Source organism: Vespa velutina, chromosome 4 (genome assembly GCF_912470025.1).
Source record: "Vespa velutina chromosome 4, iVesVel2.1, whole genome shotgun sequence".
NCBI lineage: Eukaryota > Metazoa > Arthropoda > Insecta > Hymenoptera > Vespidae > Vespa > Vespa velutina.
The window spans coordinates 8,213,739-8,240,102 of NC_062191.1; the positions used below are offsets into that span (position 1 = coordinate 8,213,739).

General features: G+C 34.0%; 2 protein-coding genes and 2 long non-coding RNA genes across 14 annotated transcripts; 2 read left to right on the forward strand and 2 right to left on the reverse strand.

Annotated features, from left to right (window-relative positions):
* Positions 1-461: 461 nt before the first annotated feature.
* Positions 462-3,965, reverse strand: LOC124948239 (diacylglycerol kinase epsilon-like). 4 transcript variants are annotated; one of them, XM_047491574.1, is made up of 12 exons: positions 3,821-3,965; positions 3,362-3,488; positions 3,048-3,257; positions 2,783-2,954; positions 2,522-2,652; positions 2,296-2,443; positions 1,959-2,176; positions 1,743-1,888; positions 1,244-1,412; positions 961-1,141; positions 743-882; positions 462-617 (listed from the first exon to the last, which is right to left on the reverse strand). In XM_047491574.1, the coding sequence occupies exons 3-12, from the start codon at positions 3,210-3,212 to the stop codon at positions 498-500; spliced, it is 1,590 nt and encodes a 529-aa protein (XP_047347530.1). In that variant the 5' UTR covers positions 3,213-3,257; positions 3,362-3,488; positions 3,821-3,965; the 3' UTR covers positions 462-497. The 4 variants fall into 4 exon arrangements, with proteins under 4 accessions (XP_047347530.1, XP_047347533.1, XP_047347531.1 ...); XM_047491577.1 differs by lacking the exon at positions 3,821-3,965 and adding an exon at positions 3,563-3,694 and having other exon boundaries at positions 3,362-3,466; XM_047491575.1 differs by lacking the exon at positions 3,821-3,965 and adding an exon at positions 3,563-3,690.
* LOC124948240 (mitochondrial E3 ubiquitin protein ligase 1-like) lies at positions 3,801-6,601 on the forward strand. Of its 2 annotated transcripts, XM_047491580.1 has the most exons (6): positions 3,801-4,124; positions 4,274-4,476; positions 4,623-4,807; positions 4,911-5,112; positions 5,199-5,539; positions 6,020-6,601. In XM_047491580.1, exons 1-5 carry the CDS (start codon positions 4,020-4,022, stop codon positions 5,524-5,526), a joined length of 1,023 nt encoding a protein of 340 aa, XP_047347536.1. In that variant the 5' UTR covers positions 3,801-4,019; the 3' UTR covers positions 5,527-5,539; positions 6,020-6,601. The 2 variants fall into 2 exon arrangements, with proteins under 2 accessions (XP_047347536.1, XP_047347535.1); XM_047491579.1 differs by lacking the exon at positions 6,020-6,601 and having other exon boundaries at positions 5,199-5,794.
* Positions 6,113-18,180, reverse strand: LOC124948241. 4 transcript variants are annotated; one of them, XR_007100627.1, is made up of 5 exons: positions 17,417-18,180; positions 15,343-15,474; positions 6,747-9,095; positions 6,353-6,483; positions 6,113-6,263 (listed from the first exon to the last, which is right to left on the reverse strand). It is a non-coding gene; the product is annotated as an uncharacterized LOC124948241 (long non-coding RNA). The 4 variants fall into 4 exon arrangements; XR_007100629.1 differs by lacking the exon at positions 15,343-15,474 and having other exon boundaries at positions 6,113-6,283; XR_007100628.1 differs by lacking the exon at positions 15,343-15,474 and having other exon boundaries at positions 6,113-6,192; positions 6,359-6,483; positions 17,417-18,179.
* LOC124948242 lies at positions 15,756-26,364 on the forward strand. 4 transcript variants are annotated; one of them, XR_007100631.1, is made up of 6 exons: positions 15,756-19,153; positions 19,627-20,027; positions 20,219-22,333; positions 22,433-24,238; positions 24,329-24,629; positions 24,712-26,364. It is a non-coding gene; the product is annotated as an uncharacterized LOC124948242 (long non-coding RNA). The 4 variants fall into 4 exon arrangements; XR_007100632.1 differs by having other exon boundaries at positions 24,718-26,364; XR_007100633.1 differs by having other exon boundaries at positions 22,433-23,539; positions 23,949-24,238; positions 24,329-26,364.

The following is a 26,364-nucleotide window of genomic DNA, read 5'->3' on the forward strand; positions in this document are numbered from 1 at the left end:
GCTAGTTTATAGATAATACTTCATCTCATTTTCATTTTTACGTACTATTTTCTTTGAGATGATAACTATATGATAATGACTACTTTTTTTGAGATGATAACAAACTATAAAGATAACTCTAAGGATCTATTCATTCCTGGATAAATAATTAATTACTATTAAATTTTTATTCATTATATACATTTATTAATATCCTATAATCTATTAATCAACATTTATAACTTATTTCAAGAAATTTATTCCCAACATTTATATTTAACAATTTATTTTAAACTGTTTCTTAAAATAATGTTGACTAGATTTCTTTAACATATTTTACAACATTTACTTCTTATGTTAAATAAATACTGATATATATAATGATATATATATTGATATATATATATTGATATAGATATATATATATATATATATATATATATATATATATATATATATATATATATATATATTTAACTAAATGCATTTTTATACCCGTAATGCTTACAAATGTAGGCTTAATAATTTTTATTCTTCAACATCAATGCTTGATTGCAATAAGTAATATTAAGCTCACAAGGATGTTGATACCAAGGTTCACCATCGATTTGTATGGCACATGATTTCAATAGTTTTACCTAAGTACGTATCAAAATATTTTGATTTGTTAACTCAATCATTATATAATTTAAACGTTTAATAAAATCAGTTAAACAAAATTTAAAAATAAAATTAAAAATAATGAATATATATTATACTATACTTTTATAACACTAGCTTGTCCCAATCGATGTGGTTGCGAGTAACCAACTTGTAATTGAGCCATGTGAAAAGATGAGTAAAGAGCACAAACCTCTAGCTTTTGATCATCAATTTTCTGAGCTCCTACTTCGTTTTGTCCTTCTAGTTAATTTTATAAATTCTTTTATATAATGAAAAAGAGATCGTACAAAAGAAAGAATAACATTAAATAAGAATAACCTTCCAATCCTATATTCCAGAGGTCAACACCAGCAGCCCATGATGGAATGTTAAGTATAACTATGCTTTCTATAGAAGGTAGAACTACTCTTTTGCCATCTAAGTACACTTCTAAACTTTTGTCAAGATTTTTGCATTCTCTTTCCATGACTTGTTGTGTACCAAAGCATATGTATAATAACTGTAAAATGTAAATTATTATAAAATTTTTATTTATACAATTATAATTCTTGAAACGTTAATTAATTTTCGTAAACTAATTATTAATTTTTTAATATGATACCTTATTAAAAATTCTATGACTGAACAAATAAAAACGGCTTTGCCTTGTGCGGTGGAAGTCTAATGTTACTTGTGCATCCACTCCTATGCTTAGATAATTATACATAAAAAGATTTTGTTGTGATCCTGTAGATCCTAATCCATTGTGTGGTTTTACTTTTACACTCCACCTATACATAATAGACCACAAACAATAGAAATAACATTAAAATTTACATAAGAAGACTCTTTGCACTATGTGATCATTGCTGACACAATAGTATTTTTCCCAAAAACTGTTAAGTCAACCTCTGATGTAACAGTTTTTTTGGTTAATAAAACAAATCAGTAGGAAACAATGCTATTGAAAAATTGCTTTGAAAGTATATGTGTGTAAATGTATACACGAGATATCAAAAGCAGAAAAAATCAGGTCATTGTTGACCAAGAACACAAATTAGAAGAATAAATTATAGTGCAATGAGTTAAATATACAATTTAAATTCAGCTACTCAAATCACCTATCAAAGTTAACCCTTTCTGCAAGTTCTATCTTTTGTAAAATGTCAGTAGGATCTAAATTCGAATCATGCTCTTTACCCCATTTCAATACTCTGGACAAATCATTTCCTGTTCCTAAAGGAAGTATTGCTACAGCTGGAACTGGCTACACAAAATAATATTTTTTTAATTTTTAATAATAAATTGTATCTGCAATAAATCAGGTACAAATTTACATTTAATTGTAATTTATGAATAATATTAAGTAACCAGGCAATGGTACCATCACCCCCTGCAACAAGAACTGTACAGAGAGTATCTCCAAGTAGACGACACCATGTAAGTATTGCAGTTGGATCTTGTTCTGCTAAATCCATAACTTGTGCAGGGTTTAATAATCCTCTAAATAATGATAAAATTTCTTCACTATCATTATTGCCAGATTTCCTGTTCCCTAGAAAATAAAATTACTATATATTTTTTATTACATTCAATAAAATTAGAGATAAAACATTTTAGTACAAAACATAAGATATATCAATACAAATTTTCATAACTACATTAGTTAATTACCAACAACAATGAGAGGATTCCAACCAAGCCAATTAGGTTTTATAATTGAATGTAGCTCTAATTTGCGTCTCATTCTTCTACGTTTACTTATAGCCTTTAAACTTTGAGGTGGGATTATCATTAATCTAAATCTACCAAAGTCACATACCTAAGATATAAAACTATTTAATAACAAATTCATGTGTTCTCAAAAAATTAGAAATTACATATTTGTAAATTCTACTACCTCAGATATAGAAAGTTTACAAGAATCATGAACAGTTCTTTGACACCAACAACACCACCAATCCATAAGCCCAAGTTCTGTATCACATTCTTCGTTACAAATAGCACACATTGCTACTACTGGTAAATTACCTTTTATTTATCAGGTATTGGAAATTAAAAATATTTATGATTATAATAAAGAAAAACTTTGTAGTATTGTTAATAGCAACACAAATAATCCTTATTTATATCTAATATTTATAAGCAGAAACAACTTTACCTTTAATCCAATGATGTAGCAATTGCTCATTACTATCCATAGTAATAGCTTTACAACGAAGTATTTTGTTTGCTGTTTTGATACATCCAAGATCAGCACATACTCCACATGAATCACATAATAAACCATTGATATTTAGTAATAGACTTTCACAAATACTGCAGTAATATGACTATAACAAAAATTAAAAGACATACTTATATATTTTCATTATTATTTGATACTTTTTTAAACTTTACATATAACAAACATTATATCGTATTACCTTAGTTACTTTTCTAATAGGCTTCCAATTATGTTCTTGAGTAACATCTCTTATATGAATATATGTTTCTTCTGTAATACGTCGAAAGAAATTAATAACTAATACAAAAACTAACATAGTAGATAATGTAGGCAGTATAATAGTTTTAAATCCTTCCTCCCACATTTTGTGTGCTTATGATTACAACGTAAATTAAAATTTATAATTAATCTGAAACAAAAGAATAAAATATATGCATAAAAATAAATTTACTGTTATCAATATTTGGTGTGAAATAATATAGCGGGAGTTCAAATAATTAATAACAAACATACATTTTTAGTTGTAAATCTCTATACAACATTCATTAATTATTTAATTAGATATTTGTTTTCGGAAACTCCGTGATTAATAACCACCGGATTTGAATGTTTTGCACTCTGTTTTACATTGTACGCAATACTAGAAGAAATATAATCCATTCAATCGCAATAATTTAGTATTTTCGAAATATAAAATAAAATTATAAAATGTACACATTTCTTTTTCTTTCTATTGAATATTAGGTGTCGCAAAATACACAAAATTGTCTGCAATCATTTTCAACTATTAATTAAAATTATTTCATCTTCAAAATGTTACTGTTAACCACTATTAGATGATAAAACTAAATTGTTTTACCATTGGCTGCAAAAATGCTATCCAATGTCATCATCGAATAAGAAATCGTGTGACTAAACAACTTTTATAGGTTATATGTATATATGATATATATATGGGCATTTTTATAGTACCGTGGTGGTTGCTTATAGTTTGATCGCGTCAAGTGTAAATTTAATTTAACTTTTGAAGAACGTAATATTCTCTCTTTAATGTTTAATAATAAAACAAGTTAAAAATGGTATAACATCAAACAGGTTTATATGCGAAGAATCTAAAGAATGCAAACATGGATCAAGATTTGCTGTTAAGTTTTAAAAATATAACCTAACCATGGAGTACGTGGGTGAACTAATAACCCTTGGTATTGATAGTATAATTTTTGGTATTTGCCTGAAACAGTACTTGTATTGCAAAGATGCTATTGCTGCTGTAAAGGTAATTCTCATTTAAATTACAATAAATTCTTTTATATTTGGTATACACAAATACGTTACATTAATTTGTACTATTTTTGTCAATGTCACGAAGTATTTATTGCAAATCTATTTCTGTCAATTTGTATAAACACTTAATTTTTTTTATAGAAAGCAGATTTCTATGAAATAGGTTCATCTTTGGAAGAAGCTGTAAGTAATTCTAACAACAAAATAGAATATGTAGCTATCAGGGGTACAGTAAAGTCTTTGGGCAAACCACTACATAGTATTAACAGAAAAGAGATAACTGGAGTTTTACAAAAACTTAGTATCAAGGAACATGTGGTCGCCAGAACTACAGCAGGCTTTTGGTATAATATAATTTTTTAATTAAAAAATAGTGGTATAAGAGAATAATTGATAACATTTTATAAGATATTCTAAATATTTGATATTCTTTTAATATTTCTTTTGGAAAGGAAGAGGAAAAGTAATAATATTATCCATTGTATGTTAGGTCAAACCAAGAACACACAATGCAAAAGATATATAATACAATACCATTTGTTCTACAAAATGGCCGATATAAAGTAGAAGTTCTCGATCCATTATCAGCAGATATTTTAGACATGGACGTTATCGCGGATTATTTTGAACCTAATGTACCTTCATTCTCTGATCATTTATGGGGTTTCTTCACAGGTGAGTTCTTTAGAACTTTTATACTAGAGTTTTTTTTTATAATTTTTACAAATATAATTTAAAGTTCTACAAAAATGTTATAATAAATGAACCTTTCATATAGGAGTACGTCAACGTGGTTTACAAAATACGGAAGAAATGCTCCGTGAAGGTGTTGTTATGACAGGAATCGGAGAAATTTCATCGATAAATAAACAAAATTTATTAAGTTTACAACCTCCAGCCGATGGTTCTCCATTTTACTTAACAACTATGTCTATTACTTCCTTAATTAAAAAGTTAGATGAACGCAAAAAAACATATAAGTTAGTTTAATATTATGTTTATTATATTACTTTAAAAAAGAACAAAATTCATAGAATATGACAAATTAAATAATATTCGTTTTTAGATGGCTGTGCTTTATATTTGGTGCAATTATATTATTAATTAGTGGAGTGGTAGCTCGGCGTTTTTGGAAAACTAGACAGGAGAGAAGATTAGCAGAACAATTAAGAGAAAATCTTGCAGCATCTCGCAGACAAAGACGACAATTTGTAAGAGATTCGGATCTCAGAGAAGACCAATTGTGTGTAGTTTGCCGCACAAATCCTCGAGAAATTATTTTATTACCATGTGGACATGTATGTTTATGTGAAGATTGTGCGGACGGTATTATTAATCAATGCCCTATATGTAGAGAAAAAATTGTCCAAAAAGCTGCAGCGTATATAATCTGATTCTAATTCTAATGTAAGTATAGTATATTAAATTAAAATTCATAACGAACTGATATAACTTTGATATAACGAACTGATTTGCATTGAAAAACTTTAAAACATGAACAAACGAATAAGAAATTGAAATAACAAACTTGCATAGAGATATACCTGTTCTACTATCTTTGATGTAAATATAGAAAATTACTACGATAAAAACATATAATTAAATATCATATTTTTGTATAATAAAAAATTGTAATTACAGAATATATATTTATATTTGATAGATAATGCCATATTTATATATGTTAACGATTAACAACAAAATTTTGATATTCATGAAGATTAAACTTCCAAAATAAAAAATCAAATTTTATTATAATATTTCAAAGAATGACTGCTAATCAACAAACTTGCATTATCAAAATATTTTATTAATATAATAGTTTTCTGTTCATTGATAAAAAAAAAATTATTTAGTTAGCTCACTTTGATTTTAAATTTTTTGTAGGATAATTTATCATGGAGAATAAAAATATTCTAACAATAAATGAAAAATGATAAAAGCCATTACGTAAAAGGTGATACAATTAATAACAAGTGATTATGGATTAATAATTAATATTTATTACGAAAATATTTATTCTTTGAGAAAGAGTAACAAAAAGACATCGCAGCAAAGACCTGAAAACATATTATATATTGCATAAACATGTTAGATAAGTGAGAACTTCATAAAAAATCGTTTTGAATATCTGAAAAGTAAAAAATCATGCTTTTAATGGATCATAAAAATCTAGTAACTATTGATAAAAACATTAACTTCGAAGGATCTCCTACTTACTTCAACCTTTATAACTCTTTTATCATATGAGCATCACTTAATTGCCGTATATATCATTCTGCTGTTTTAATAACATAACCCTATTTGTAAAACCGGTAGATAAATATATAATACATATTGCTACGTACAACCTAAAAAAAATAGTTTCAAGGTAAAACTGGATTGGATTGCAAAATTATACAAAATATAATTTTGCACGTTGTTTATTTTTTTCTTTTGAAGACATTAAATAAAAAATTAGCATTAGCATATTAGCATCGATTATTAATAATTAATCTAACAATTTTCTACCAATTACTTATTCGATGTTCTTTATAAACGAACAAACCAGAAAAAATAATATAAGAAACAAAATTAAATTCAAAAAGTCAACGTTACAGAGAATCGAACATACCGAAATTCCTTTCACATCGAATCTATTTTTCGATCATTCTTAATTCTACACTGGCGTATTCATTTCCACGTCGCGAGGCGGACCCACGCAATGCTTTACGACGATCGTGGCATCGTTTTTGAGGCGTTACATTCCTGACGCGCCTACTCGTTCGCCGCTCCGAGCAACTCCGAAGCATACGACTACACGACTGTGGAGAGCTTTTGCCGCGTTTCTACCTCCTACCGACACGATACAGGATCGTAGTAGGAACCCTCCTGCCGTTTCTGCGTGCGCGGTCGTTCGACTTGCACAAGAGAGAGTATCTTTCTCTCTTTCTCCTTTCCTCAGCATGTGAGCAAGCTGTACGTACCTAGTATCTTACATATGTAATACATTTATACATATATACGTGTGCATATAGTAGCGTACATATGTTACATGTATGCAAACATCTACACGAATACACATACACACACATATGTACGAATGCGCGCACGCAGCGCTTGGCGCGCCTGCAGACAGCGACCACCTTATTTATCGTCCTCGTTCTTTTCCTCTCTTGAAGCTGATTCTCCCCGACCCCGCTTTGCCCTCCATGTTCTCCCATTCTCCCTCCCACCCTCTCTTTCTCTCTCTCTCTCTCTTGACCCCGCCACCGCAAGAATCACGCGAGCCACCACGATCAACCGAAAATACGTATCGCGCTGTTGTCGGTTCACGAAATTCCAAAGACTCGATCGTTTTTTAAGACTGGCATAGAAACAGAGTGAAAATATTTACAGAAAACCGGTACTATGCTATACCCGAACCAAGAGAAAGATAGAAAGAGAATTTTACTTATAAATAAACTGTAAATGATGAATGAGAAGAGTAGAATAAGAGAGAATCATCACACACGTTCGACTCTAGATGGGGATTATGTTGTCGCGGGAGAGCAGAAAATATGTTACATGTACATACATACATTCATTCATATATATATATATATATATATATATAATATATATAACACACGCACACGAGTAACACGACAGGCGTGAGGAGCTCATTACGATGCACCTTTCGATGTCGCGACATTTTCGAAGACGGCGATGCGATCGCATTTATCGGAGAGCTTAGTACAGGTTCTTCTTAACAGAGAAAAAAAAGAAAGGAAATCTCGAATCTACACGAATGCATCTTTCTCCACTATGGACTTACATTTTTATATTTTTATTCTATAGTCTTTTCATCGAGTCGTGTCTTGCTCGTTGATGATAAAATTCAATCGGAAAAAGTATATTGATAAATATAATAATCCTAACTTATATGCATTTAATAATGGATAAATAGTTTTTTATCTAGACGATTTATTAATTGTATCCTATTGAACAAAAAGAATAAATAAAAAAAAAAGAAATAAACATAATTGACGAAATTTCGATTAGTATTTCTGTGATATTGAACAATGATATTTTATTCTAAAATACTAAAATACACTTAACTCTACGAATTGTGTTTATAGAACTCAATTTTTGATGTTTTATATCAGAGACAAGAACGAGAAAACAGCACGTGTAGCTACTAAGCAAGAGTCAAAAAATAATTTAGTTATAGACCGTTCTAAGGTTGAAAGTTGTGACCCATTTTTTGTTTTTTTTTTTTTTTGTCAATAACAACCCCTAAATCGATCGTCTCGTGCGACTAATAAATTCATCCATTAAGACCCTATGAAATACAACTTCGTTGTATATATATCTATATATGTACATGTATCGTATGGATAATAATTATCGTATTACCATTTACCATACGTGCAATCTATCTATCTATCTATGTATATGTGTATATATGTGAAAGTTATTCTCGGCTACTTAAGAAGTTTTAAGAAGCATGAACCCGTGTAGCCAGACGTAATATTATCCGTCGTGTGTCTCAACGTGTGTATAAAATCGCTATGGGCAACGCTCTTAGAACGTTTACTTGGTCGATTCTTATTATGATCCTTGTCGTTGTCGTTGTCGTCGTAGTCTAGGTTGTCGCCATGTTGGCATGTTGATTTCGGAATCCTGACGACATCTTTACCTGACAGTATTAGAAGGTTCAACTTCAATCCAATGCTGCCCGGTAAGATGTGAACAGATACTCCGTACGATGACACCTTTTATCCAAGGACATTCACTGGGACCCGCTTGCGCCGTCGCTTCGCCCTTACATTTCGTTCGATCAACTCGTCCTCGTCCATTCACCTGCGTACTCATCTGTATTTTCTTTGCCTTAAGTTCTCAATTTTTCTTCTTTTTTTTTCTTCCTTTGAATCGCATGATACATCGTGGCAATTTATTTCTTTTCATTCTTTTTTTTCCCCTCATATCTTTTCTGCTTTCTCTGCAAAAATAGAATAAATATTCAAGATTATAAACTAACAAATTAAAAATTAGAGATCAAAATTAGAGAACAAACGATATCGAACGATAATATTCCACGAAAGCATTTCTTCTCGCTAAAAAAGAAACTTATGTTTAAGGTTCAAAGGTACAACAAGTTTAACAACGATTGTACGTAATCTGCTAAAGGCGGAGTACTTTATGTACTTATACTACCAAATTATTTTTATACTCGTTGATACGCATTTGCCTGATACCGATATCTCTCTGTAAAGTTCATGACTAGCACGATAACCTAATGCTTTTAATACTTTCAAGACTTCGCACTTTAGATCGCAGTACAGCGACGTTGTATTAATCGCCGATAAGAACGGCGTAAGAATAAAATAAATTCTGCGAAAAAAACATTGGCAATCTCTTTTTAACGGGCCATAGAGGGCAACCGATCTTGTAACATCTTTTAACGAGCAAAATAATTAGAAAACTTGGCCGATCAATGCCATAGAAACGACATACAAAGCCGTAGAAATTATCTCACCAGACTGCCTTTTATGGTCATTTACGACGATTCACTAAGAAGTGGAATATATTGTAAAAAGAAAAAAAAACACACACACACATACACATATATACAAAAAGCATGGGAAACACAAGGGAATAAACGAGTTTTTTTACCTTTTTAAGTCGAGTCAAGTTAAATGATTTTTCAATATGGCCGAACGACGGGTAAGTTCTTTATAACGAGAGATATCCATCATGTAAGTGACACGTGCGTGCTATGGACCTTGTCATCCAGGAGAAACACGATAAGAAGATTTGAAAAGCACGCGAAGCTTGGAAGGTTCGTCTGAGCTTTAATTCAAACCTAATCCTACTTTTATGTGGAAAGTATTACGAATTTTATACGTGTCAAATGTCGTGAGATCTATCGTTGGCCTCCCCCTCCCCCGTTACCGACTCGCCCGTTATTCGTTGCACGTTACATACGTATCTACATAGAATGAAAGTGTGAAACGGAAAAATGTATTTTACTTTCAAATTGGAGAGTAGAGAGGGAGGGGGAGGGGGGAGGGCGGGTATGTCTTGACTGATTAGCATGCCTGACGATTCTATACCGTATAATTATATGTTTATTAAGGATATATTTATTATTTCCAATGAATCATTGTGTTAAGATCGTTACTTACGTACTTAAAAGTGAAGGCCAAATAGAATAGTGTTTATTCATCGACAGATAGAACTCTCATAATCGTTCTCGTACTGGTAAAGAAACAAATACAATACGAACAGACTGCTTAATAAAATCCTACTTGCATTTCTTCACCTTGTAATCCTCATTGTCATCGCATGCAATATAAAGGTACATTAACGATTCATCGTTATTAGATATGCGACGGTGCAAACGTTTTCCATAACGTGAACACGCATTTTGCGATTTAACATAGCATTCTCGTAGACTTATTCGCAACGTAGTAGATCTTGTAACGTGCCATAAAATATTTCTGAAACGATGATATTACTGTTGCCCTCGAGATCGTAGTTATTATAAAAAATTATTAGTCATTAAGTTTGCACGTTGAACGAGTAAGCGCGATCTTCCGACTCCGATTATTAACTCCGTTAAATATATTTTTCGAAGGAAGAAGATTACAGATGTCATTGAAGTGATTATTCCATTCGAAAGCAAGTTCGCTTACGTAGTCCGTTCAAAAAAACAATGTGTTACGTTCGAAAAATATTTATTTTCAAGAATTGATTTTTAAAACGATAATTTAGATGCGACTACCGTCTCGCGTTTTCCAAGAGAAATTCGATTGCCATTAGAATTCGACGAAGTTAGAGGTGATGTGTGACCAGCTATGTAATCTTAAGCCGATTTCGGTCGATCGTTAGTTTATTAAAAAACTCGGAGAAACTCGATTTTACCAACCAGTCGTGGTAGAGTATCAGTTAAACATATGTGTGTCGCAAGAAAGAGAGAGAACTATTGCTTTCGTTTTGTCCTGCGCAATGTTGTACCACTCTCTCTCTCTCTCTCTCTCTCTCTCTCTCTCTCTCTCTCTCTCTCTCTCTCCTCTCTCTCTCTCTCTCCCTCCCTCCCTCCCTCTCTTTCTAAGCGACATCCCTCCGCCTTATACTCCTCCGCAGCTTCCGTTTACGCATCGTTATTATCGCAGCTATTGACGCTGAGATCAGTAAACTGTAGATCCTAAAATATCTTCGAGTCTGTGAAAGGAGCAGTGAATGTACTTTCAAGTCTAAGGTCGTTCATCGGTTTCTATTCTATTTCTTTTTATGTTCTTCGACAATTAAAACGTATAATTTTTTTTCCTTCTCCTTTTTTTTTTCTTTTCTTTTTAAGGACTAACCGATATCGAATATCGATGTCGAAAGTCTAACGTATAGAAGATAAAACAGGTGGATCTTACTTCATGATCGTTCGACTCTCTTCGAATTCCTCACGAGCCAGAGTACTATGTATCAAGAGAGTGAAATAGCAAATGCTATAACGGGCACGTTGAAAAAAGAGAATTCTTCTAATTATAGAACGCGCGTGAATAGGATTAACGAGTTTCGCGATGTTTCGGGATCACAAAAAGCATCGATTCGATTCCTGCATTTCATTCAAGAAATTTCAACGTTAACGAGAAACAAAAACTCGTATTCTATTTTTTTTTTTTTCGTTTTTTTTTCTTTTCCTTCGAAATCCTATTTATCCTGTCGTGACTACTATCATTACAATTTTTTATCTATTATTGTTTGTGCAATCAAGGAAGAATTTCACTTCGTAAATGCACGGAAAGGCCGGGTTTACTTAACGTGAAAAGCAGAACTAACGCATCGCAATTAGGCGATAACGATGCGCCGTTACCTCATCATCGTCGGTTCATATGTTTATTTATAAATGTTTAATGGCCGGAACACTTAATTAAGTCATTCGTTTTGTCGAGAAGCACATACCGAAGCTTCTTTAGAAGAAATGTGTCTAGTGAAAGAAGGTAAAAAAATCAAAAGAAAAGGAAAGAGAGAGAGAGAAAGAGAGAGAGAGAGAAATGCATATATATATATATATATATATATATATATATATATATATGTATATATATATACCATTCAATTTCGGAATTATCTCAAATTACTATTTTCCATTTATTTATTATTTTTCTGCGATGGCAGGGAATGTAAAAAACATTGAGCTAATCGCTGGTTTTAGCAAGTTGTCGAATGGATCCCAGCACAATTCTTTTGAGCCGATGAAACGAGACTATTTTTATCGAATGTATCTTAAAGAATTTTAGGAATCGACATTACCGATATTTCCCTCTGCTTTTTTTTCCGAAGCTCGATAATATCGTCATTCTACCTTTTGACCGTGATCGAATTTAGAAGATCGTTCGAAAACGATGAATGTTCTCTCTTTCATTCATGCTTGTATTTATACACCTTGTAAAATGAATTGCAACAACAGCACGACTTTTTGAAATTTCAATCGAATCGAAGCAAGGCGACCTCTTTTTCATTCGCTTAGCTCGAACCGTCCTCGAAATGAGTTTACACGTCCTCTTCTCTTGTAAGTTTCACGTAACCGGTTTTGCGAAGCGACTCTTGCTTGCTGTGGTTCTCTCTGGTGTTGGTAGAAATTTGTTTGAGAAAATGTTTCCAGAAGCGACGGCCGAGGAGAAACGCGTATCTCATGGTATGAGGAAAAAAGAAAAAGAAGAGAAGGAGCAGAAAGAAGATAAGAAGAAGAAGAAGAAGAAAAGAGAGAAGAAAAAATGAAGAAATTTTCAAGCAAAATGGTATATCGGAGGCGATATCGAAGATCGTAAATTTGAACGAGAAGATCCTAATTATCGGCCGAAGCGGTGCGAATTGAAAGTGCAAAAAGACTGAAATGAATTATTGAACGTAATAGAGCGAAAAAGGAGAGGGAGAAGACGCGGAGGACGTTCAAATCATTTTATATGACTACCAATATCGATGGGTAAGTCGGATAAACAAAATCAGGATTCTTCGATCTTTTCGTATTTTACGTAAAATATCATAATTTTTTTTTTTTATATTTATTGAACAAGTAGTTATTACAAAAGGAAATGGAAGAAAAATAAAAAGGGAAATAGAGAGACAGATATATATATATATAGAGAGAGAGAGGGAGAGAGAGAGAAGAAATAATGAAATAACTTCTTTTCCCGCGAAGCAGTGCCATTCGTCGCTCGTTATCGCACGACTCGTACGTATCAACATCATCGCCTTTATGCAAATCGGCAAAGACTAATATCCATAACGAGCCTTAATCTGCTCTCCAAAGATGGCCGCGTCTCAGACCTCCTTTCACGGGAAAAGAGACTCGACTAGCACCCGTGTCGCGTCTCGTCTCATCTCGTCTCGTCCCGTTCGTCTCGTCTTGCCCTCTCTCCCTTTTTCTCTCTCTTCTTCTTCTTCTTCTTTTTTCTTCCTTCTCCCTCGAAAGAGGGGAGAAGGAGAAGAAGAAGGAGAAGGAGAAGGAAGAAGTAGAAGAAGAAGGATAAAAAGAGAAAAAGAGAAGGAAAGAAAAAAGTTCGTAGTCGGCGACGACGAGACGAATAATCGTCGAAAACTCGCTCGTAAACGAGCCCTATTAATTTCGAGCTTACGGCCGTTACGCCAAAAGGGACAAAATTATTCCCGCGAAATTTCCTACCCCTCTTCTTTTTCTTCCTCTCGAAACGAAACATCGTCACGGAAGTGGAACTCGCTTTCTTGCGAACGAATACTGATTTATAAGAGGTTCTTCGTTAATGGGTTAACGGTTCTCCCATGACTGTGATCGAAGAATTTAAATGCGTTTTTAGAACGGACGTCATCGAACGCACAAGTATGAGGAGTACAATGGACGATATTTTCACGCATGTATATAAGTAAGTAATAATACTATCGATATAAACCCGTACCTCATAGTTATTCGTTCTTGCGAACGTGTCCGATCAAACGCTCGCGCGACCTTAGTAAAACTAAATAGAAACATATTACGTTCTCGCTTCCATCGAGAACGATGGGAGAAAAGGTAGGTTGCCGATACAAACGACTTTACATTGCAAATTTGATTATTTTTTTTTTTTTTTTTTTTTTTTTTTTTACGGATTTTGGAAAGCACAGCAAAAAGGAATTAGGAATGAATAAAGAATTTATAAAGTTTTTTAAAAATTAATAATATAAATAATATAATGTTCGATTTGGTTACTATGTCGTTGAAAGAAAAACAAAAAAAAAAACAAAAAAAAGCAAAAAAAAAAAATAAACAAAAAATAAACAAAAAAAAAAAAAAGTAAAATAGTCAAACCAAGAAAGCAAAGTCATCGTTTCAGAAACAAAGAACCGAAGGACGAATGTTCTTTTTATACCTCTCTCGCTAAATGGATGCTATCTCTCTTGAGAATCTCGAGAAGAAGACAGATTCGTTGGTAGTCAAAGAGGTACTTTTGTTGAATCCTTGTGGATTGTGCTTTTTGCATTTGTCAAAGAAGAAAATACTTTTAACAAAACGCAACGGCGTTTGCAATGAAACTGACATAAATACAAAAGCGAAACATAAAAATCTGAATTTTGTCATCCAAAGGATAAGAAAAATCCGTGCTTAGAATATTAAAATTAAGTTAACACGTGGAACGAGAAAAATCAATCTGTATCATTATAATATTGTTATAATATTCTTCTTAATACCAGCAGGTTGTGAAACAAAACGAAAGAACTTTCATAGTTGCACGTATCGCGTTATAACGAACGATCCGGTATATGTATATAGCTTTTAGTATACGACAAAAATATCTTGCGGCTGGGTCTCCCTCCTATTGAATAAGAGATATCTTACTTCGCTACTTTGGAAAATTTCGCGACTCTTTTTAAAAAGGGATACGCGTAAATACGAATCGTAGATATATGTTCGTTGTCAAGCTATAACTTTCCAAGAGTTCATTGAGATAACGTGCGAGAGAAAAGAAGATACAGAGACGTTACTATGTACTTACATACATATATATATATGTATGTAATATATGTATATATATATATATGTATGTAATATATGTATATATATATATATATGTACATATATATATATTTATATATATATATATATATATATATACGTATGCGATGCAACAAAACGAAGAAGTCTTTCTTGTTCGTTCGTTCAAAGTTCAAAGGCATGAGAGAAGAGACACGCGTCGATAACAACGCGTAAAAGAAGAAAAGAAAATCGAGCGAACCCATCTCGCGTCTGCTCCGAAACCTTCCACCACTGTTGACCGCCAGTTATTTCCTGATGCACCAAGTAGGAGACACGTTCGTGTATTACCATCTATCTCCGATGGCTTTCTTGTCCATGCGTCCAAAGATGTCTGAAACGCAGAAGAAGATAAGACAAGATTCTTTTCAACGTTCCGTGTCGTAATTCTTTCTTCTGATTGAATAGCTGCTAAAATAAACCTATCTCATCATTTCCGATCATCTAAAGATTATAGAAACGAAAAGAGGAAAAAGCTAGCTGGTTCGTGCACATTCCAACGTCGAGTTTGTTAATTTATCACTCATTTTATTTATTTATATATATATATATATATATATATATATATATATTCATACGACGTAAATATATATATATATATATATATATATATATGCAAATGGACCCGATCCTTTTCAAAAATGCAGTTTCTTGGACTCGCGAGCAACCTTTCCCCACCTCTTTATCAAACTCCAACCTAAACGTTTCTTCTCGGACTTTCTTCCTCACAGCTCGTTACGCGCAGTGCTTTCCACGGCTCGCATGCACGCATGCGGACGCAACGCGGCGGCGCCATGCAGCGGCGTGGTGCGCATCCGTGCACGCTGCGAAAGGACGAATGAGCGTCAATCGTTCGCGATCGTCGGGTGGTGTCGCTGAAGCGTGAGAGTAAGAGAGATAGAGATAGAGATAGAAAAAGGGGAGAATGCGGGGGTCGACGACGAGTCGTGCCGAGCGCGCACGATAAATTTCGAATGCGGTTCCTCGCTGCCACCTTCCTTCTCCCGCCTCCGCCACAGCCACATCGACACGAACTTTCACGCGCAAGAGCATGCTTCGCGCCACGCCGCATCGTCGTCGTCGTCGTCGTCGTTGCGTCGTGGTCGTTGATTCGGTAAAGAAGAGGACGACGCGTACGGAGTCCAATAATAGCTACACCGATTCGACTCCATCGGATAGCGAGCGAGCGAACGAGCGCGCGCGTGTGCCCGTTCCGCTTGTGAGAATAAGGTATCACGAGAGAGCGAGATGGCTCATGGAACGAGAAACGGAGTACGAAGGAGAAAGAGAGGGATAAGAGCGGAACACCGTTTGCGAGCGCCAAATATGGCGTGACGAGAAAAGCGAGGCTACTACCTCAGAAAACCACCACCGTGCGTGCACGAGAGAGAGAGAGAGAGAGAGAGAGAGAGAGAGAGAGAGAGAGAGAGAGAGAGGAAAAAAGCAAAGGAGTGCGAGTGAGAGAAAAAGAGAGAGGAAAAAAGCAAAAGAGAAAGAAAGAGAGAAAGAGAGAGACGGAATTCAATTTGATCGAGCGCGCGGAGAAACGTATGGCCGGTTTCAACGAACAAAACGAACCAATGGGCGTGTCCGCCGTAGCGACGACACCCGCCCATATACCGTGTCGTTTCGCGTTCGTTCCCTTCGCGTTACTCCGTCCGATAGCTGCCATTACGTTCGGTGGTATCGGAAAAACGACGAAAAAGAGACCGCGCGAACAGCCGCGACGGCTCGCCATCGGGGAAAAAAAAAGAAAAAAAGAAAAAAAAAAGAAAAATAAAAAAAGAAGAGAAAAAAAAATAAAGAAATGCGACAGAGTAGAAAACCGGAACGTTTTTTTCATCAATCTTGCCCTTCTTTCTCCCTATCTCTCTCTCTCTCTCTCTCTCTTCTTTTTATTCTTCATCCTACTTCTTCGTCGCTTAGCGACTATCGGAAGCACAATGCTCTCAGAAGCAAGGCGGACACGTGGCGTCCATGTTCAAATTGCGCGGGTTACATAATGTTTCGAACGTTTAATACAAGGATCGATGTATTATTATTATCATCATTATCATCAGGAACGAGGAATCTCGAATGTCTTGCGTTTCATAAAAATAAGGAACGAACGAACTCACCAGCCGGACGAAGGGGGCGGTAGAATCCGGTTTGAACGGATACTGAGCGGATGCGCGCGGAGGGTAAAGACCATGAAAGTATTATAAGATAGATATTATAAGCTTATTTTCTGTTTTTTCCTTTTTTTTCTTCTTCTTTTCTTTTTTTTTTTTGCTTACCTACGAATGGCTTCCCAGTATAATGAATATCACTCGCGTGAAACCTCGATCGATCTTCGAAAGCATTGAGGGCATGGCAAGAGCATGGCGGAGCAAAAGATCGACGAAAACGGTTAGCGTGGACAGCCTTTCGAAAGGATATAAACGCGTGTAAGTACGAGAGGTGAATCTTTTCCGTAGAGAGACCGCACACGTCCGTTCAAGACTTCCTACCGTATTTGGAATGCCCGATGAATGCTTGCGATGTTCACTGAGAAACTCACGAGAGAGAAAGAAGGAATATACCCCTAATCGCACGAACTCAAAAACCGCACTGTCAGCCGGAAGCGTGGACACGATCGAGGAGGAAAAGGACGAGGTAGGAGGGGAAGAGGGTTAGTGAGAAGAGTGGGGGGAGGGAGAGAGAGAGTGAGAGAGAAGTAAGACGAAGAGGAAGGAGAGAGTAAAGAAGTTAAGCAGAAGATGGTAATTCTGGGTGGTAGTGGTGGTGATCGTATGGTAAGGTGCTAGAGAAGGGAAAGGGGGGAAAGAACGCACGCGCGCGAGACCTATACGTATAAACGAGATAAAAAGAAAGAGAGAGAGAGAGAGAGAGAGAGAGAGAGGCGAAGGACGGGGCAAAAGTTGGACGAGTACGAAGGTCGGTTTTCTTTCTTTCTTTCTTTCTTTCTTTTTTTCTTTCTTTCTTTCTTTCTCTCTCTCTCTCTCTCTCTCTCTCTCTCTCTCTCTCTCTCTCTCTCTCTCTCTCTCTCTCTCTCGATGTAACAGCACTTACGTGACAAGAAGGATCGTCATGGAAAAATATCGACGATGGTCTACTGGATTCTCTCAAATAATAGAACATGACAAATTATTGAAAAATTTCAAGAGAACCGGTCGTAAAATTAAAAAGAATAAAGAATGATCTCTACGGTAATAGGAGCAAAAACACGATGTAATATAAGCGAGAAGTCGTCGCATGGTAATATGAAAAAGCAGACCGGATGAAAATCACGCGCGAACACAACCAACCGGATAAAAGAAACGATGTGAACTGAACTGCGTGGAAACTACCGGGGGACTCTGGTCAAGTCGCCGTTGCTGCGCGCGTTGCCGTCACAAACAGCCAATCAGACTTGCGATAAGCCGATAAGATCGACGGTGGTGGGGAAAGCTAGTGGAGTGGGAATACAGGCGCCCTGGTGCCGAAGAGCAACGCGCCACCGCGTTCCTTCGACTTGTTCGTAACGTGGAGGGAGTTCGTAAAGTTCAGTGAGGGGGGATAACGTTCTCTTGCGACGACCGCAACGAGTAGGGCGATCGCGAAAGAGAGAAAGAGACAGAACGTGGGCGCAACGTCGAGGACGAAACGGTGCAGGTGGCGAGATCGGACAATGACTGCGTCGTCCACGCGGCATCACCGACGCAGTAATTAATCGGAATAACTCCTCGCTTTACCGTTAATTGTCTCTCTATTACGGTTTAACAGTCGATGGAGGGAAGACAAACCGTCTCGTAAAACGTATTTCCGGTACGATATATGTCATCGAAGCTTACACACGTCCGAGAAAAATTTCTTGGATAGCGATACTGAGAAGAGAAGACTACGCGAGAGCCTCGGCTCATTTCGCATTGATCGCATCGAACGCGATACCAGACGTGTGTCGATACCCCTCTCTCCCTCCATCCTTTCTCGTTCACCGATTTTTAGTGCCACCGCTCGAAATTCTACATGGCGATTTTTTTATATGATGTTTGGTAAGAACAGTAAAATGCAATATGTTTTTGGTGAGGAATTAGTCTTTCAGAACGTAGCTATTTTTAAATACGAACATTTGCAAATATTGACTATTCGTTAAATCATAATATATATATATATATATATATATATATATATATATATATATATATGAGAAATAAATATCGATACAATCCATAATTAATTTTATATGGCCAATTTCTCTTCTTAATCTTTAATTAAGAAGAGAAATTGGCCATATAAAATCAAATATGTAGATATGAGTGTATTATTGGATTCTACTCAATCATTGAAGCTTATGATATCTTTCTCTCTCTCTCTCTCTCTCTCTCTCTCTCTCTCTCTCTCTCTCTCTCTCTCTCTCTCTCTCTCCCTTCTTTCCTCTCTTTATACATTAAATAATTAATATAATAAAATTTAATTGATATTAAATTTAGCCAAATGAACCTCTTCAAATATTTATTTTTAATAGATAGAAAAAAGTTGACAATCGTACCGAAGAGGTTAAACAGAAAAAGATAAATATACCTTCGTAAATATGATATAAACGTGTAATTTCTAAAATATGTAATTATACGTTTTAATCACTGTTATAAAAAATGGTGATAGAAGAATTCAAAAATGATTTTCGCACCTATGGTTATGATATGTTAGATAAGAAAAATCATAAGTAAATGTGAATCAGGATTATCATCGTTCACTCACCAGATGGCGTTTCGAAGTAAGAAAGTTTTCCATTCTCTAATTTTATTTAATCTATGTCGTATTCTCGCATTACTGTAAAATTACGTGAAACTAAAGATCGTGCATTTAATAAAAGCTTTGATAACTTAAGTAGAATAAATATGTTATTAGCGAAAGATATTACGTTATGTAAGTAATACAGTATTATATATGAATAATATCAATATAACCATGTTTTTTTTATTCACTACATGGAAATTCATTCGAAAAAAAATATAAACATTTTTCACTTACCTATAAATAAATTTAAAAAACAATAAAATATGAAACAAATAAATATTTGAGTTAATGTCTACCTTGCTACATGTATACAAAAACAGATGGAAAGATCGAAGGAACGTGCTATCAAAGTGAAAGAACGCAGGTGGTAAAGCATAAAGTAATACATTCTAAGATACTACTTTATTGACTCTGAATATTGAAAAGGCACTTAAGTTAGACTAAAACTATACCGTACACAGAATGTCTTTGAGAAAATGATATACTAGTCCAATACATTTAAGTCAAAAAGGGTTTAACGAAGAAGTAGCTCACTTTAAGAAAGAAAAAAAAGAAGTAGCGATTAAACGAACTTATTAATCTTTGTATTTATTAATTAATATTCAATATTTATTTATAATATATATATATATATGTTCACTTCAGAGAATTCGTACAAATATATATTACTCTTGATTCATTAATTTGTATGTACATTTATTAAATAATGTATACATGCATTCGATAAAAAGTGCATTATGCGTGAATGGCGTATGTAATTGGTTTGTACCGAACGCTTCAACCAATCAGCTTCAATTGCCACGTAGTTCTTATTGATACTCTGATTCGTTCTTTTCAACGCAACAATTACGTTAGTACTGTACGCTATCAATAATCAGCCGATGAGTCAACAAATTTGTGGTAACATAATATTTTAAATACATACAGTATTTCGATCGTGATAAATTCTAAATTGAAACTATCTTATTCTATTTTTTCATGATCTCATTATCATAAAATAAAAATAACTGCTGACACTATATAATCGAAATGAGATTAATTAAAAGGAACATCGTAGTGAGATTATGATATGACCTTTTCATATCTGTTTCGAGCAATAAGTTAATATTACATGCTAACAAGAAAATGCACAAGATAATAATAATATGTAGCTACTACTACATGAAATGAAATTTCTTTCTGTTCTCCGTTGCTATCGTTTACACAACCAACGTGTTTATAACCAACGTTGGTAGTAATCTTATCATTGAGTACGACCCTGTCGACCCTATGTTTTCTCGTGTCCTATATTCCAAATATTGTAACTTGCATTATCGATAAATACGGAATAATCTCTGAAAAAATTTCGAAATGGCAGAAATAGAAAATTCGATATTTGAAACTTAAAAACATATAGAATTATTCAAAGATTATTATATCATTTAAACAAAATTCTTTATATAAGTATAAAGATCAGGATATGGATAAAATAATAAATTTTAGATTAATATCTCACAATTCATTACTTATATTTTTTAAGTTAATTATACTAATGAAAAAGTTTACTCATCTACCTATGAGAGGGCGTAGGTCCCTTCGGAGTAGGTAAAAGAGGAGGTTCTTATCGCGGTGCGTGAAATTTTGTATATCAACTGTTAGACATGATTTTTGGAAAAAAAAAAAGAAACAAGAATTGATTACTTAGAAATACATGATATTCAAACGGAGTAAAAAAACAAGAAAATAAAAAGAATTATATAAAAAAGAAGAATGTTATATGATTAAATATGAATATCTTTGAATTCGAAAAGCATATTATTTCACTTGCAAATTCATCTTTCTTGAATATATAGAAGGATAGAATTCATGAATGTCGAGTTGCGTTCGACTTTAATGAATATTTAATTAGTCTACATCATATGTTCTATCACGTTTCATAACATATGACATTATATCAATACACATTTTTTTCCTTTTTTTTTATATTCTTTATCGTGATTTTAAATTTTCTAAAAATCGAAAAAATCCCATCAGCTTATATCAGAAATCGTTTTCTTAACTGTTGATTCAAACTATTCTTGATTTTTTCTCGAGATCGCAATAAAAGAATATCAAGCACGTTCTGTATTTAGAATAAGCTATTAATAGTATTAGAACGGTTTTGCTTATTAGAAAATCTGTCGGTACGTATACACGCGTGCTCCGACAAAATAGGTTACGGTCGTGCAATCTGGAAGTAATTTTTCACGTTCCATTATCTATGTATTGTGAAATAATTGTGTAAGTGCATTGATAGAAAGAATATTCAACATGAAAAAAAAAAAAAAAAAAAAAAGAAGAAGGAAGTGAGGTCAACATCGAAGAAATCAAACAATCGAACGATTCGTAAAGTTCAAATGATAATAAGATCGAGAAAATTAAAGTATTTCCGGAAGCAATAGAAGAAAACTACATAGGTATATACGCATATATGTTTGGATATATATGTATATTTTTTTTTTTTCGAATTTCACGTTTTACATAATTTTTCACAAATTTTCATAAATTTACCAAAGAGTTATCTTCAGAAGTACGACTCATGGAAAGAGGACGAATTTACGTAGTATATTAGTAGGCCACGACGAAAATATCGGAGAGTTGGAAAAGAGAGGAAGAGAGAGAAAAAGAAGAAGAAGGAAAAAGAAAAAGAAAGAGAGAGAGAGAGAGAGAGAGAGAGAGAGAGAGAGAGAGAGAGAGAGAGAGAGAGAGAGAGAGAGAAATAAAAGAGACTAGTAATAGCCACCATCTCTAAACGACATTGACCGCGCCCGAATCCATGCAAGCCGTTCCCCGTTCTCTTTATCCTTCGCGGTGGTCGTTAAGGTCGCATTTAGAGAAGTACTTTACGGACGCATTTAGGTGCGGCTCACCATACATCGTCGTACCCCCGTCTCATGGTTCGCTTTTGTGTCACGCAGTCGTTCAGCTTTATCATCGCAAGTCTTTTCTCGAGATTCTCATCTATTCTCACTTTGCTACTGTTACAAATTTTACTTTCATTTTTCTTCACCATCTTATCATTTTCAATTGGAAGAAATTTATAATATTTTCTATTACAATTTGAAAATATTTAATTCAAAGTGAAAATATTTCTCAGATTCTTTCGTATTTTCATGTATATTATTTAACAATATTTTGAAATAGTTTTTAATATAATCTCATTTTGGCTTGTCCGTAAGTTGGGAGAAAAAAAAAAGTAACAAGCGCGGCACGACTCCTTGCATATATCGCGCGTTTGGCGTGCAGAAGTATCTGATTTCTGTAATATGTATACCGGAAGTCTGACACTTGGCTCATAAAGGAACACATTTGCCACGCCTAGATAGAAATAGAGTAGAATGCGTGTAACGCGGTAGGAAAGGATCGACGTTCGTCGTTCTTTTCTCCTCCTCTTTCTTCCCTTTTTTCTTTTTTTCTTTTTTTTTTTTTTTTTTTTTTTTACGGCGCTCCCATGTTTGTCAGCAACGTACATCCCCCGATCGCCGTATAGTTTTACCAGTGAAGCTAGCAGGACGATAAAGTCATCCGAGCTTTTCTCATTAGCCTACGTATCGTTACTGTTCACGAAAATATTCACTCTGCCGATCGATAACAGAGAACGATTCATCGTTTCCTATCGAAAGGTACATAATATTTTCGTTAGTTAAATAATAATTATTTTTCAAAGATAATCGAGATAACTCGAGAAATTGTTCAAAATATCAACTATAGTTCTTAAATATACGTATCTATAATGATTAGATAAATTATCGCTATTTATCGATTTTTATATATTTACTTTTGTTTGGATCAACATCAAATAACTCTACGAAAATATTTGATTAATTAATTGATTGGAGTGTAATGTAATATGTATAACTTAATGGAAAAATAATTCTAAAGGAATTATTATTTTTTTAATAATTTATGCGCTTATTAAATCAGTTTTCTTATTTTTATCAAACGCTACATATGTAAGTCTTATATTTTTCTTTCTCTTTCTCTCTCCGTCTAGATCTTAAGTTTTACATAATCTTGCGTCATTTCTTGCAGATCAGGTTTAGGGTCGAACAAACATACTTATACATCGTATCAGATCATTTTTAAACGTTTTCCTGCGAATACGATTGGCGTCCTAAGTTCGTTTTTTTTTGTCAGCAATATCGACATTGCTTGCACTCGATGTTTACGCCATTCGAGTCCGATTCCTTTATGAGCGATTTCGGTATCGCTTTGTAGATTTATTTGCTCTTCCAAGACTCCTATCGAACTTGTGATTCGATTTCAACGAAAACAGCATAGCAAATAATTTCAAATAATTTCAGACGATGAGAAAAAAGAATGTAAGATGATTGACAATTTGTAAAGTACAATATGGTTATATCAATATACATATATGAATGTATCTATGTATCTATATTTTCTTTACTAAGGAAAAAGTAAATTTCAATATATAAGAGGCACGGAAGAATACTATAATATTCGAGGAAGGGAAAGACGATAAAACCGGAGCACAACTCGGTTGGCAACACGAGCAGCAATTTATTATGAGAGAACGATATCGAGACGAGTCGTATGTGTCTGTCACGATATCTCGGGTTATCGGTTTCAAGGAGTCAACTTGTAAGGGAGAGGGAGCAGTAACTATGAAAGATCAAGTCGGTTCACGGGTCATCAAGAGGACCGGTGGACTCTTGTCGATTTACCCAACTTACTTAGCTTGAATCTACCAGGGTTCGCTTTTATTATAATGTATATATTGAAGCTAATCCTAGCAATTTTCCAGGCTCTCTAGCTTATCTTACCCAATTTCAAGGTACAGAGAGAGAAAGAAAAGCAGAAAGAGAGAGAGAGAGAGAGAGAGAGAGAGAGAGAAAATGATCTTTTTTCTTAATTTAATCCAGCAATAAGTCACGGCTAATACGATTCCATAAGAAAGAAGAAAAATCTACAACATAATCCTAATTCGTATGCGAAGATAATGAAATAATTACGATTCGTTCATGTAAATTTACTTATGTACCTAAATACACGTATACGGATACTGCACGTGTTCCTCTTGAATATTTATGTTATGGCAAAAATTCATCGATATTCATCTCCTAGCTCGTTCTCTTTTTTTATTTCTCTCTCTCTCTCTCTCTAACTTTTTTCTTTCTATTTTTCATTCTTCCCTATCTTTCGCGATACGAGGAAAAAAGGTAAAGTATTATGTTGGGTTAGGCTAACTTGGGGCGTCGTAAAGTCGACGATTTTTAGGGGACGAATCCATTCGATACTCACGTTTTCTTCAACTTCGATATGGAAATGAGATCTCTTATAGGGGAATTCGCAGATTCCATTTGCAAATGCAAAATTTCATCGAGGATATATTTCATCGTCATTTTGAATTTGCTTTTCGATTTTAAAAATACAAATTGGAATAAGTACGTTACACGTGATAGAGAATATAATAGATTCGATTATCGCCAATAAAATAGTATTTCAAATTAGATGAAATACGTATATCAAGTTCTCTTATCGGCTCGAGTAATTATATTTTGGCTACAAGAAAAAAATAACTTGGAAAAAAACAACTTGGTCATTTGAATCGGCTTCTTACATAGTAAATTTCCAGCGATGACGTCCATCGATATGATTCATTATTAAAGTTAGGAGACCCTATAAAAGTTTTCAAATTTGTTGAAATTTGGCAGAAACTTCAAATTTCGGATACGGCTTTAATTCGATAATAAATGTCTAGAAAAATCTTTCAACATGTATAAATTCTTGAGTTTTCGTTCAACTGTACTTAATTGCACTAAACGTTCTTTTAATTTCACAAGCTTAAAAGGATACGATTGGTAATGAGTCTTTCATTAGAGTTACCATTTTAAAATTAGATTTTTCATAACATCATGTTCTTTATCGCCTATTCTTTAGATACATTTTATTCTTTTTTTACGAACGATTATATAACAACTTCAGCGGAATATCAATCGCTATTACAACAGAATCATGAACGATTAGAATGTTCCGTTTGAATTAATTTAAGATATTTCTTATCGCATTTTATCCTGAGGGTTCCAATTCCATTTCGTCTGGAAAAAATTACATATATTTGTCTATCATTCGCGACAAAGAAGAGTTGGAGAAGGAGAAGGACAACGAGGACGATGAGGACGACCCGTGAACTCGACGTTCAACACGAATCGTGCTTAGACACGCATATTGTTGCGATTCTCGCCTCTGGACGAGGTCGCCGTATCCGCTGACGTCACAACGACCCGACGACCCTACCGAACTTCGTGCTATCAGTCGATATTAACATAACGATTTACAAGCTCACGTATTCCTTTTCGGTTTCCGTTCATTGTCATATTTCCGTCAATGAAATACAATTTAACGATGAAAATTGATTAAAAATCTCTTTATATTTCTATTAGATGTTCAAACTTATCCTGAAACCATAACCAGATCGAGAAACACA